At 40.2% G+C, this 14,243-nt stretch overlaps 2 protein-coding genes across 3 annotated transcripts; one reads left to right on the top strand and one right to left on the bottom strand.

The window, feature by feature from the left end:
- Positions 1–64: 64 nt before the first annotated feature.
- On the bottom strand, positions 65–3,252 carry LOC122770046 (adenylate kinase isoenzyme 6-like). The gene is made up of 6 exons (XM_044027009.1): positions 3,174–3,252; positions 2,992–3,065; positions 2,247–2,339; positions 1,963–2,021; positions 1,458–1,603; positions 65–530 (listed from the first exon to the last, which is right to left on the bottom strand). The coding sequence occupies exons 2-6, from the start codon at positions 3,026–3,028 to the stop codon at positions 341–343; spliced, it is 525 nt and encodes a 174-aa protein (XP_043882944.1). The 5' UTR covers positions 3,029–3,065; positions 3,174–3,252; the 3' UTR covers positions 65–340.
- A 78-nt stretch (positions 3,253–3,330) lies between these two features.
- LOC122770043 (cell cycle checkpoint protein RAD17-like) lies at positions 3,331–13,963 on the top strand. Of its 2 annotated transcripts, none has more exons than XM_044027005.1 (17): positions 3,331–3,490; positions 4,322–4,416; positions 4,850–5,071; positions 5,771–5,845; positions 6,095–6,233; positions 7,355–7,491; positions 7,725–7,777; positions 8,651–8,776; positions 8,942–9,011; positions 9,095–9,206; positions 9,293–9,493; positions 9,846–9,949; positions 10,023–10,169; positions 10,429–10,557; positions 11,283–11,403; positions 11,920–11,977; positions 12,631–13,963. In XM_044027005.1, exons 2-17 carry the CDS (start codon positions 4,375–4,377, stop codon positions 12,815–12,817), a joined length of 1,923 nt encoding a protein of 640 aa, XP_043882940.1. In that variant the 5' UTR covers positions 3,331–3,490; positions 4,322–4,374; the 3' UTR covers positions 12,818–13,963. The 2 variants fall into 2 exon arrangements, with proteins under 2 accessions (XP_043882940.1, XP_043882939.1); XM_044027004.1 differs by having other exon boundaries at positions 4,304–4,416.
- Positions 13,964–14,243: the final 280 nt, after the last annotated feature.

Here is a 14,243-nt window from a genome sequence, read left to right as displayed (position 1 = left end):
GTGTTTTGTGCGTCACGTGAGCCACTCCCAGCTGACACTGAGGACTACAAGGACGTGGAGACGGTGCTTTTTTCCCCGTTCGGTCGTTTATTTATATAAAAAAAAAATATGACTTGAATGCAGCAGTAGGTGAGTACTGTAATTTGACACCAGCTCACACTTCTTGACTGATGGATGTGACAGATCGTTAATGTTGCTTTTGTTTAAAACACTTCCTCATGTTTTAAGAATAACTATTTGACAGAGAGTCCTTGCAAAATTCAGGTCAGGGTCTAAGTAGAAACCACCAGAGTCCATGATGCTTAAGTGTCCAAATAACATGACTTGTTGACAGCAGCTGCTAGTTATGGTCCTTCATCCACTGCTCAGTCCACTGCACTATCTGCTCCAGGTTGCTGTCCAGCTCTTCAGGAGTGTTGCTGGGCAGCTGGTGGACGATTTCCTTGCTGTACGCCTCCATGGCCTCCTCGTAAATGGTCTGGAAGATCTCGCACTGCACATTGTCCTGCAGTTTCTTCCCGGTGTATCCTCTGTCAATCACACACAGGACAGAGTCTCCATCAGACCAGAGGAACTCACTTCTGACCCAGTCAATCAACCCTGTAACCATTCCTAACAGATTCAGCCAGCCACGCTGAAGTTGGCGTCCTATTATGCAGATTCCTGGTTGGCAGTTAAGGGAAAACTTAACTTAAAATGCTTGTCAAGTTATTTTTAAGGCTCTTACTGATGTTAAAATGTTTCTTAAAAGAAATGCAAAAAAAGAAGCTGAATCTGGGTGCCAACTTCAGTGTCATATTAGACCAGTAGTTCTTATAAACAACTAAACAGCACAGATATACATGTTCTCAAGTCTTTGAGCTTTAAAAACAAACTGATATTTATAGTTATTTAAAACTTACCAGTAGCACAGCTAATATGACCAGCCCAGTTAGCTAAATTAGCCTCAGGGGCTAGCGTCAGTTAGCCTCCTTTTTTCAATTGGACTACGGTCCCAGTCAAGTGTGTCCATTATTGCTACGCTAGGTGGTCATTTCAGCTCATTATCAGGCCCTTTCTAGTTAAGCTAGTTGTTAGTATGCTGAGCAACATACTGAGTCTTCCTACCATCCATTCACTTAAACTGGGTCTGTGTAGCAGTCAAAAACATGGACTGACCTACATTTTCATCACTGCATTGGTTTCTTTTATTATTTGTCAGGTATTAGCTATGGGTGGGAACTGGGATCCTGTTTACAACGTGAGTCCATGCTAATTAAGTATCAAATGTTTTAAAGTTTATTTTTTATAACTGCTGTAGCAACAGTCTCCTGCCATTTGAATGCCAAGCACATTGTATTCAAAATGTGTCGTTCGCTCATGAGTTGTTGCCTTGAAGGCATCGTGATAATCGTTTATGAATAATAATAATAATAATAATAATAATAATAATAATAATAATAAGGAGAAGAAGTCACCTGCTCTCTAGCCGTGTGTACAGCTGAGTATTATCTGTGCGCAACACAAAGACGATGTGAAACCAGCGTTCAGGAAACAGGTCACAGCCGTGGTAGTCCACGATCATTCCTCCTTCTTCCATCTTTTCATCCAGCTCATCCACCACCTGCAGGATCAGAAGAAGACAAAAGAAGTCACTACCTTCAACACGCTCCAAGATGTTCAGCCATGGTTTTGTCAGGGAGGAGAGTCCAGAGATTTGGGATCTCACAGAAACGCGCATGATTTAATGCAACTTCAGGAGGCGGGCTGTCGGCAGCGTCAGTTAGTAGCTGTTGTGTGTTTGTTAACCCGTCACAGGATATTTGGGCCAGATAATCCGCTCAAACCAGCCTAAAATTGGAAGCACCACAATTGTTAGAAGGTCCAGGAAAACTGGCCAATTAACCTCTTGTGTGGTGCAGGCTTTATGAAAGCACAGACCTAACATTAATATTTCTATACAGTTAAAATCATCACACTCACCCGGTCCTCATCTAAAATCGGGCACTGGTACTCGTCATCATAGCCATCATAAAGTTGTCCTGAGGAAAGAGGATCAGGATCTATTAAGTCTGAATGAAGCACATCAGTGTTGACAGAGAGCAGAAAACACAAAGCTGATTCATTTATATTTTGATTTAGTTTGGTTACGTTTAGTCGAGTTTATTGTGATCATTATTATTTACAGTCTGCGTGGGATGAATAAATGAATCCCTTTAATCCTGTATCCTCCAAACCAAACACGGGGACATTGTTGAAGTGGTTACCTTCCTGGGCCAGGTCTCCAATGTTAACATAGGTTAGCCCTGTCCGCTGGGCGAGCTCCTTCCCCAGAGTGGTTTTTCCTACACCAGGGGTTCCTGCAGGACATAAAGGGGTTCACATTTAAAATGAAAGCTGGAACAGACAACTCAGGGTTCTCATGCGTCCTTGAAAGTTTTTGACAGTGAGAGGCATTTTCCTAAATATCAACTTAACTTCTTTCTTAAATGATTTGGCAAAAATACCCAATTCTAGTACTGAGATTATAATTTGCTTCCCAACTTTTGTTTAAACCACCTTCAGTTCAGTATTCACCGTGTACTAAATTCAAAACATGACAGATTATTACGACGACAATGCTGCATCAAATGAGTCCTAAACTACTTTAACAACCTATACTCAAACAAGAGGTAGAGAAATGTATGTATTCATGTACTGTAGAGTATTATTGTAGAGAACAAACAATTAAATGTTGAGCAGTTTTTGTGATTTGCTGGTTGCGTTGTGTCAAGTTGTATTTTAGTTCTGCAAACAATCGATTGTTCAGAGCTGACACTCGTGTGGAGCATAAAGCGGTAGAAAGTGTAAAAATGACACTTTAACTAAACAAAACACACAACACAGTACAGTATTGTTAGGTAACAGTACCGAATTCAAGGTTCACGGACACAATAGTTGTATACATCCACTTCTATCATGACCTGATGCTAAGAGTCGACTAAACGATTAAACCCAGTGAGTTGGTGTCACCTGTTAACAAGATGTTGGGTCGTTTCCTCATCTTCATGCCTCTCACGAGCAGCCGACACGTGTCTGACGATGACCTGAAACACACAGCGTCGCTGTTATTACTTCTTGTTGTTGTTGTTGTTGTTGTTGTTGTTGTTCCACATATGTTACAAACACACTCTTTAACAAACCAAGTGACGCACCTGTGCAGAAGGAAGCTGCGGCAGCGCGACGCTTGAGTAACGTTATATTAAAGCAACGACGCTACTGCTGCTGCTGCTGCTGCTCTGCCCGTGTAAACACAGCGCCGTGGTGACGACACTTTACTGACACTTTACGGCAGAGCGAGCGGGCCGGTTTGCGGCAGTGGCTGTTTTAAATAGTTAAAGTCATGGCTGCACTAGTAGCTGCTCGCTAACGTTCACACACACACACACACACACGAGTTACTTCTGGTCCACAACTAAAGTTTAAAGTGACGCACAAACCGACGCTGAGACGCAACCAATGGTCGAACAAGGTGAGTTATTATTCTTTTATATACTGTTTTAAATACGACGTCCTGAAGTGACGACGCGGCGAGTTCAACAACAGTGTGTTTACTTTCTTTAATAGGTTTTAATGAACAACAATCAGGTGTTAGTCTCGCGTACGTGTCTGACGTGTGTGTGTGTGTGTGCGTGTACCTGAGTGCCCATGAGCAACGTCAGGCTCAAGAACCGCTAGCATCAAGAGTCTAGTCTAATACTTATTTTATAGAGTTCATAATGTATATTCTGCTCTCCTTGTCATTTACTCTGATCCTCCCATGTACGTCATGGTAACTTCTCTATACTGTTCTCCTACTTTTATTTTCCATCTTTAAGTTTGAATTTGACATTTACTCATTGCAGTGCTAAACCTTTATTTGTAATGTCTTATTTATTTTTTAGATCCTTTGTTTTACTCACGTTTATCTAACCCCAGTGTTTCCTCATTGATGATGATGTCTTCTCTTTGTCTCTTTTAATATCTTTTTTATTTATGGGGGTTGATTTTATTGTGTAAAACATGTGTTACACTCATTTGTATTTGTATTGTATATACATATGTATGTATATATGTATACATACATATGTATATGTGTATATATATATATATATATATATATATATATGTATGTATATATATATATATATATATATATATATATATATATAAATATATATATATATATATATATATATATATATATATATATATATATGTGTGTGTGTGTGTATGATTCTGTTCAAACTGCATGGATGTATGAGATTCATTATCATTTTTCCATTTTCCCCGTCACGTGTTTCAGCATCAGCTCCTGCAGCAGCTGACCTCACGGCTGAGTCGCTCTTCAGTGACCTCCTGCCCACAGTGTGAAGGATGAACAAGCTCTCCATGGGAGATAAAGCTGCGTCAAGCAGAGTGAGTCCTGTGAAGTGATCATGACTGTAAATGGTTTGTTTCCTGGAAGCAAGGTGTCATTATTAGTAATCTATAAATGACTTTTGTAGAGAAAATCTATCAACAGTTTATCAGTCTATCAACCGAGACCTAAAGTGTAACCAAACCCCTAAACCACTTTGTTTTAATGTTATTAGTTGATCAGGTGGAGCACTGATCCGCTCTCACCCTCTCTCCTCCTCTCTCATACTCGTACGCATATTTGAAAATCAGACATTGGGTATTGGGCTTAGTTACACTTTTAGCAGGCATATATCATCCCCGTTGAACCCTGTTTTAAATGAACAGAATCTGTTAGCATTGACTCCATACAACTGCACTTCAGAAAACATTATAAATAAAATAACTGAATAATTACACAGAAATCATTTTTGTTTCACTGTATTTACCAAAGGTGAACCACTGGGTGGATCCGTCTTTCAGCGATTTGACAGGCGAAAGCTTTTCTCTACCTGGAAGGAGAAAGGGTTTGTGCTCTCAAGCTGAGTCCAAGAGGCCGAGGAAGAGGAAAGGAGTGGAGAGCAGGTCGGACCCTCACATCTCTGCCCTGCTGAAAGAGTTGGCCCACAGAGACCAGGATGAGCCCTGGGTGGACAGATACTCACCGTGTTCCCAGGTCACCAATCATCACTGTCTCTTCTGATATGTACAGTATGTTTGAACAGTTATTCTCAAGCCAGACGACCATGAGCTTACATGTTGTGATGCGCGTGCCTCTGAAGTTTACCATCTGTAGGGGACCCACAATATAAAATACAGGGTCTAGCATTGTCTGCAGTACTAAAATGGAACTGCTGGACTCTTTACCAAAACAAGGATTAAATGTTGCACATTATTTATTATTTTTACCTGACAGGCAGAATATTGTGCATTTGCCCCAACAAGGATTTCTGAGCACTGTCGACATCACTTTACAAACCTTTTGTAGGCTCCTGTATTTACAGTCATACTCTGACCGTCCGCCACTGTAGTGCTTTACTAGCACCATGTTTCTTTTGTGCTCTTGCCTCGTCTGTCTCAGTTTCGACGTAAAACAAATCACTTCCTGCGAGCAGAGCCGTGATATCGCTGAGCAACGCAGTGACACAACACTGCTCTACAGAGAGACACAGCGCTGATGGCTTAGCATTGTGTACATTTGTTAACATTTTAATATTGCATACCTTTGAAATATTTGTGATACTACTTTATAAAAATGTAAATGTGAAACCTGTAGTTTGACAGGTTGGTTGTAATGGACAGTCTCTGTCTGTCTGTCTGTCTGTCTGTCTGTGTGTGTGTGTGTGTGTGTGTGTGTGTGTGTGTGTGTGTGTAGACTGAGCTGGCTGTCCACAAGAAGAAGATCGAGGAGGTGGAAAACTGGATTAGGACCCACACAAACGCATCAAAGGTATTATATGAAATTTTTCATTTCATCAGTGATTTGGTTTTTTATCTTGATTCTTTGAGTTTTTTTTTTTCCCAGTTCTGAGCTTTTGTATTTAACAATATAAGGAAATGGCATTTAGTGAAAAACTGAGCTCTGCACATTCTCCTCTGCTCCTCCCCAGTCACAAGTATACTTTATTTTATATATACTATACAGTATCATTTCTTACCCGAGTGAGTGATGTTTATGTTTGTCTGTTGTTACCTACAGGGTGGAATCCTCCTGCTGACAGGTCCATCAGGCTGTGGGAAGACTGCTACAGTCCAGGTCTTGTCTCAGGAGCTGGGTTTAAGGATTCAGGAGTGGGTCAACCCCACCAATGTAGAGCCATACAGCAGCAGCCAGCAAGGTAGGTCCCTAATCTCTCATTCACATACACCCCCATACACATCTGTTGAAAAAGTGAGGCCATGTTATCTTATAGATATTTGGGTTGAAGATTAAAATATGAGACGATTGCTCAGAGTTTCAGATTTGTTTTCATGGTGATTACATCTAAAGAGGCAGTCTGTAAAGACCGGTTCATACCACAAATGTCAGCCTAATAATCTGGTTGTGATGATTAATCACGACCAAATCAACACATAGTTGGCATCTTTTGCAAGCTTTAAACGGCTCCTGCTCACAATTATTAAATTAAATTAAATTAAATTAAATTAAATTAAATTAAATTTAATTTAATTTAATTTAATTTAATTTAATTTAATTTAATTTAATTTAGTTTTTACTACAGTCTATCTTTAAGAGATGAAATGCTGCCCGGACCAAACCATTTACTTCACCAGTCTTCAATCCAAATTTTCCAATGCAATGAAATGCAAGATTTTGAGCATGTAAATGGATATTTTGTAATTTAGACACATATTTATTTTATTTTAGTGTTTTGGAACACTGGTAAAGGTTAAAGTTGAATTATTTCCCATTCTTACACAGTATACACCTTCAGTTCAGTTCCCTTTAACTTAATTGATCCTAAAAGTATGTTCAGACATGTACTGTCAAACTACCACAAAGACTCTCAATAAAAGAGCTCCAACAGGTCTGACAAGTAAACACAATATGGTAAATTCATAAAATTAAAAAAAAAAAAAAATGTTTTATCTGCTTCATAAACTGAAAAGTAATTGACCTAGTATTTGTGTTTAGAACCAGAGTTTACTGCTTACAGTGAACGCAGTACAGAGACTGTTGAACAACTCACAATAAACCACCATGGTTGGATTATGTTCATAGTTATCAGTGGTCCATGAGGCTAGTCATTTTATTCTCCTGCATAGCAGATAGCACACACACACACACAAACACACACACACACACACACACACACACACACACACACACACACACACACACACATCCAGACAGGCAGGTTGTCTGTGTGACAGTCAGAGTACCTTGAGCTTACTCCTTCACTGTTATATCCAGAGTCAACTTCTCTCATGTCTCTCTCCTTCTTCATTGTTCTGTCAGAATGGAGGACGAACGGCATGTCCTGCAGCTCCCAGCAGGCTCAGTTCCAAGACTTCCTCCTCAGAGCCAACAAATACAGTTGTCTGAGGATGGCAGGCGATGATGGAGCAACAGACAGGAAGCTCATCCTGGTGGAGGTTTGGACTGCATCTTCATATGAAGACACTATTCCTGTTTTCTTCCCTTTCATTCATTCATTCATTCATTCATTCATTCATTCATTTCAGTAGCACAAGAACTCTGATATATATAATGCACATGTGTGTTTGTATATAGTGTGTGTGTGTGTGTGTGTGTGTATTTATGTATGTATACACACACACACACACACACACACACAATGTTTAATGTTTGGACTTTGCTTTCTCAGGAATTGCCAAACCAGTTCTACAGGCATCCCAGCAACCTGCACGATAACTTGAGGTGAGAGCAGCAGAGAAAACCAGGAGCAGTTACTGTGACTATGTGAACACACACTTATGAACACACAGATGTGAACACACACTTATAAACACACAGATGTGAACACATACTTATAAACACACAGATGTGAACACACACTTATAAACACACAGATGTGAACACACACTTGTAAACACACAGATGTGAACACACACTTATAAACACACAGATGTCTGAAGCATTGTGAGCTGCAGGAGCACTCACGTTATACCGCTCAACTTTTAGTGTCACCACGTTTGTGTGGAGAGTAGTTATTATTTATTATTTGGGTCTGAGGTCTTTCACACACTCACCATCATCACATTGTGGTCCTTCTGTCTGCACTGTGAATGTAATGTTGGCAGATGTTGAGCAGATTTTTCCACGTGAATAAATAACTGGTGCCTGTCTGTCTTGTTTATCTGTGTCATTGAACTTAGAAATGATATTTCTAACTGGAAAGTAAGGTTTGTAAACTGCTCACTCTGGCACACCAAAGTCCATAGAGAGATTTAGTCACTAAGGTGCCATGGATTTTATTCTGGTGTTCATACCACTACTTTTATTATATATTATAACTTTGAATTGTGCCAGAATATCTGTGTATATGTTTAGATTCAAAAGTAAGAATCATTTAGTTTAAGACTACATGTATTTTAAAGTATACATCCATGCTTTCTGAATTCTCTGAATACACTGTTGTTGCTTTGTTTTTTCATTCAGCCTAAGTGCAGTGCATGATGGTTTACCTAAACATTTGGAATTTGTAAATTAAGGAGGGAGTGATTTATAACACATGTGTATTATAGTATTGTGTACACAGTGTGTTGAAGTTGTGTGCCGTGTGTCTTTCAGGCGCTTTGTGAAGACCAGTCGATGTCCCTTGGTGTTCATAGTGTCGGACAGTCTGAGCGGAGACAGCAGCTCACGCTTGCTTTTCCCAAGAGACATTCAGGAGGAGCTGGACATCAGCTGCATCAGGTTCCCACATGACTCGCACTGCTGCCTTTAAACCTCAGTCACATTTAAATGAGTGGATTTACCCGGGTGAAAAATAATAATAATGCCATTTCCTATATTAGTAATAATAATAATAAATCAAAGCACGACTACAACTTCAAACCTACTGACTTCTCTTGTTTTTAGTTTTAATCCAGTGGCTCCAACCACGATGATGAAGGTCCTCACCCGCATTTCAACCCTGGAGGCAGGAAAGGTAAAGAGGAAATCTTACATTTGATTGCACGTTGTTTTTGTACGGGATTAAACGAGCCCATGTTTCCTCATAATCCCCCACAGAGCTGTGGTAGGATGTGTGTCCCAGACAAAAGTGTGTTGGAGATGCTGTGTTCAGGAAGCTCAGGAGATATCCGCAGTGCCGTCAACAGCCTACAGTTTTCCTCTCTCCCAGGTGCGACGTCATTTCACACGAAAGAGTTAACTTTAGGTTTTAACCTCGTGGTTCCCACCCACTGAACTCAACGGTAACTTTCTCAGACACGTCATTGGAAAAGGATCTGTGGAGGCTGAAGAAGGACAGACCTGTGGCTCCAGCGAGTAAAACCGTTTCCAGAACGACCCAGAGGAAGAGGAAGTCAAAACAGACAAAGGAGCAGCAGGAGGAGGAGCAGGCTATAGGAGGGAAAGATGCCTCTCTCTTCCTGTTCAGAGCACTGGGAAAAATCCTCCACTGCAAACGTGAGTCTTTTTCCCCCGTGTCCAAACTTCACCCTACAATCACTGTGTGTTGGCTGCATTTACAGACATGCTCATCTTTTAGATCCACACGGTGGAGTAGTGTTTAGTAGATACTCTATATCGTGACATGAGACGAGAAATGGTTTTCACATGTGAGAAAGTATCTGTGATGACTTTTCCTAGTTTGAATGGCCGCTGCATTGATTATCGTCATGTTTATTATATTGAAAAACGAGTGAAATACACTAAATATCATAAATGAAATATTTGATTTGGTTCCCAGTGTTTGCTCTGGTTGAGCAGATGCAGGTTGTTCAGACCTCAGCAGTTGACTTTTGTTTATCATCAACAGGAAGGAACCATGAAGATGTTGAAGCAGCTGACGTTGCTCCTGCTCCTGCTCTACCATCTCACCTGTGTCATCATCACAGAGAAACATTATTAGTTGACCCTGAGGTAAAAATCTGGATTTAAATGTTTTCATTTTTAAAATCTTGGCTCAGTGTTCACCGTCAGTGTTCTTCTTCAGCTGGTTGTTGAACGTTCACACATGTCTGGAGAGTTCTTCAACCTGTACCTCCACCAGAACTACCTGGACTTCTTCTCTCAGGTGGAGGACGTGGCCCGAGCCAGCGAGTATCTGTCTGATGCCGACCTGCTCACTTCTGATTGGACGGTCAGTTGCTTTCTATACGTTTTATGCCAATAAGAATGCTAAGGTTCAGTGTTTCTCTCATTTTTATACTGTATTTGTGGAGGTTATTTTTGTCTGATAGTTTTATTTTTGAATTGTTGACAAGCATCAATACTGACGCAGTATTGAAACTCACGTTATCCAAACTGGTAATCTCGCCTCTGACACAGGGCGATAGGGTAATCTAAGGGATTAACATCCTTCAGTGTCTGTTTAAAGGCCTGTGCGCTGCTGTTTTCAGAGTCGCAGCACCATGCAGGAGTATGGATCTTCAGTGGCCACTAGAGGGCTCCTCCACTCCAACTCTCAGCAGGTTTGTGTTGGATTCAGACCTCTGCACAAACCCAACTGGCTGCTGATCAGCAAGAGGGTAAGACATTACATTAACTTCATTAACTGAACTATTCTGAACTAAGTACAAAGCTCTATACTCAGACAACATGGCTGCCCTCAGGTGAACAATGTAATGTAGATGCTGTTTATGATTGTCCTTGTTTGAGGATCAGGCTGTTCACTGAACACACACACACACACACACACACACACAGAACAACAGAAATCATATTATGCTAATAAATACATGGTGAAAGCTGTATAGACTGTATATACAAATGCAAGTAGATTTACACAATTGAAATCATGGTTTATCAATGAAGACCAGGAACTTGTGATTGAGACCAGTCCTCTCAGGAAAATGAAAACCTTGGGCTTTTCAAACTTTAAGACTATGTCTTATTTATAAAAAAAAAACACATCACACAAACGCATTAAATGTTAAAGTCATTAAAACATTCTCGTCAACTGTGGTCAATTCCTCACACATTGTGACTGTTGGTAAACTGTTGTGGTGAAATATGTGTCCATGTCTTCAGACCAGGTACAGCAGCCCATGTTATAGCATTTTATACAAATAAAACGACATACGACAGTGCTCTAGTTTGTGGCTTCTATGACTGTTTCTCACATTCAGCAGAAGTTCCTTTTGTGTCAGTCTCACAGACTTTATGTGAAGGTTGAAGATGAGATGTTGTGTCACTTTAAATGCAGCTACAGTAAATGAGGTTGTTGTTGTTGTTGTTGTTGTTGTTGTGTCAGCACCGGGAGAACTGCCTGGCTGCTCAGTCCCTGTTCAGGAACTTCTGTCTGGCACCAGTCAGCCTGCAGACGGAGCTGCTGCCGTACCTGGCTAAACTCACCAATCCTATGAGGAATCAAGGTAACACACACACACACACACACACACACAGAGTCAGACAACTGTGTCATTATTAAGGATCTGTTCAGAGCTAAGAGCTTTTGCACAGAGGTTTTTTATCCTTTTATAGTTTTATTGTATGGATTTTTCATTTGTGTTTTTTTTTTAATACTTTCTACAGGACTTAATTGTTTTATTGTTTGTTGTCTAGGCCTATGATGTCATTTCTTATATTTTATTTATCTTGTTAATCTCTGTTGTACAACACTTTGTATCAGCTGTTGTTGTTTTTTAAAGTGCTTTATAAATAAAGTTGGATTGGAGAAGTAAGTAAATTAAGAAATCCAGGATATCTGAGGAAAGCAGGGCTTAACCTATGTGAGTGAATTCATCCTGGCTTTGTCTGTCGCATGAGAAGATCCGGCTTGGTTAAGCCACTGAACAGAGTTGCTGTATGAACTAATGTGAACTAATGTTCACCTGTGTGTGGATACACTTGTATTCATGTAAGTGTTCTGTGACTGTTGTTCCTCTCAGCTCAGATCGCTTTCATCCAGGACGTGGGTTACATGTCACTGAGGAGCTTCAGCAGCAGGTACAGCTCCCCTTTTCATTTTCCCATAATGCAGTTGGATACTGACCATCCGATAATAAGTAGTGAGCAGGGAACATACCGGAGCTTAAACAATCACTCAATAAATCAAATATTAATAGATTATGACCAACTACTTTGCTAATTGGTTTGAGTGTTTTTTTTATCTTCTTAAATGTGAATATTATCTTGTTCCTTTGCTCTATAAAACAAAGAAACTTTTCAAACTGAATGACTTTAGTTTGTGGATGAACCAGGATATTTGAGAACATCCTCATTTTGAGGTTTGGAAACAACACTGAACATTTTATTTTGAAAAATAATCGTTATTTGACCTAGAATGTTCATTAATGGTCAAAGAATGAATTGGCTGGTGTGCTCTGCACCACTGATTCATCATCCACAGGTATCCATAGCAACATTCATGACCTCAGGTGCTGACGTGTCCTAATATTACACCATACAGCTCATTTTTGTTTCCCAAACCTTTATACGGGTACTTGCTTTTCAAATATACCAGCCAACCATTTTCAAGAGATTCATGTTTGATAAAAGAACCATTTATTCTGTAATTAGCCTTAAATAAAAGTCTCTGCCTCTGTCAATGACTGCTGTGCATAACTAAATGACATCCTCTGTGTTATCTGCGTGTTCAGATTAAAGTTGGAGGCTCTGACGGACAAAGAACCAGGACAGCTGGAGACAGACGGTGAGGAAGAGGAGCAGAAAGACGAAGGACAGGGTGGAGCTGAGGATGGTCTGCCGGCCAGTCAGCCTCAACCGACCACAAATCCAGCTCTTTTGGAGGAGGAGCTAATCATTGAGGAATATGACAGTGACTAAACACACACACACACACACACACACTCGCACACTTTCACCTTTTCTTCGTCTGGTTTTCATAAATGGAAAAAAGTTAGGAAGTAACAAAATAAGTTCCAAGACAAATTTTGATATGAGAAAAACAACGTTGTTATTTTTGTTACCAAAAAGTTGGTCCTCCCAAATGGCTGTGATGATTCATATTATCTTTAAAGCCTGAAGTGAATGTGATTGTGTTGCTAGAGAACACATGGAGATGAATTGTTATAATCTCAGTGTTTAAGGCCCTTAAAAGTTCAGTTCTGTCAGTATTTATTAGTTTTATGTTTATGTTCAGCACTTGTATGTATATTTTTTTTGTATATTTTGTATCTTTGTTTTGTTGATTGCTTGATGAGCCCGTTGTTACTGCCCCGGCCGGCTGCAGCTCAATCCATTTCACTCATTACACAGATGATTCAGGTCTTCTGAACTGTGGTTGTATTGAGTACTGACTGTGTGCGCCCCCTGCTGGGAAAGACATGCTCATGCTCATGTCTCCATGGTATCTTAAGAATATGTCGGCCACTCTTCAAACCAGTGACTTGACATCATGGCTCAGAGGAGTTGCTGATCCACAGCTGCCACTGTCGGTAAGTTCCATTGTGCCATTTTGTGACTTCAGTGTTTCAAACCATTGGTCCAGATTTAAATAAGTGAAACAAACTTACCACACGAGGCAGCAGTGAACCAGTGAACTCCTGTGTCCCCACAAGCTAAAATCACTGATTGTCTCAGTCTGGATTTTGGTGCAGGACATTTAGCAGTGTATTCATTACTTTTGCCGTGGGGAAACACTAATTAACTAAAGTCCAACATAGTACAATACTGAGACCTAAATCAGGCTTTATCATGTGAGTATTTTGATAAATGACTTATAATCACTTTGTCCATGTGTCTCCATGGGCAGCTCTGTTTGAAGTGAGCGGAAGTGTCTCCGACTAGTTCCTGGAACTTCCAGCAGGGGGCGTACACGGCAAAGTCAGGCTATGAGTCGCTCATACAACCACACTTAAAAAAACAGAAAACAAAAAAACAACAACCACCCTCTTTTGTCACGTTTGGACTTACAGAGGAATAAATGATCCAAATCTCCACAGACATATGAATAAAAATGATTTATGTGAAGCTGATCGTTATCGTCTTTACCTGAACATTGGCTTCCACTCACACACCCTGTCATCCAATATTTACACATGCAACTCCTTTAAATATTCCCTCTGGTGGTGGTGGTGGTGGTGACTAATTGGCTGCAGCTGGAAGTCCCGAAAGTACTTTCAACTTAAAAGTCCAGCAGGTATGATTGTTAGAAAACTAGTTAACTGTGGACTTTCATTCACAGGTTGCTGATGTTGGATTAGAGGTATTTTTGTGGAAGTGACACAAATGCAAAATAATTGTTGGAGTC

The sequence above is a fragment of the Solea senegalensis genome, linkage group LG5, assembly GCF_019176455.1.
Source record: "Solea senegalensis isolate Sse05_10M linkage group LG5, IFAPA_SoseM_1, whole genome shotgun sequence".
NCBI lineage: Eukaryota > Metazoa > Chordata > Actinopteri > Pleuronectiformes > Soleidae > Solea > Solea senegalensis.
Note: the sequence above shows the minus strand (reverse complement) of the source record. Positions and strands in the feature narration are given on the sequence as shown.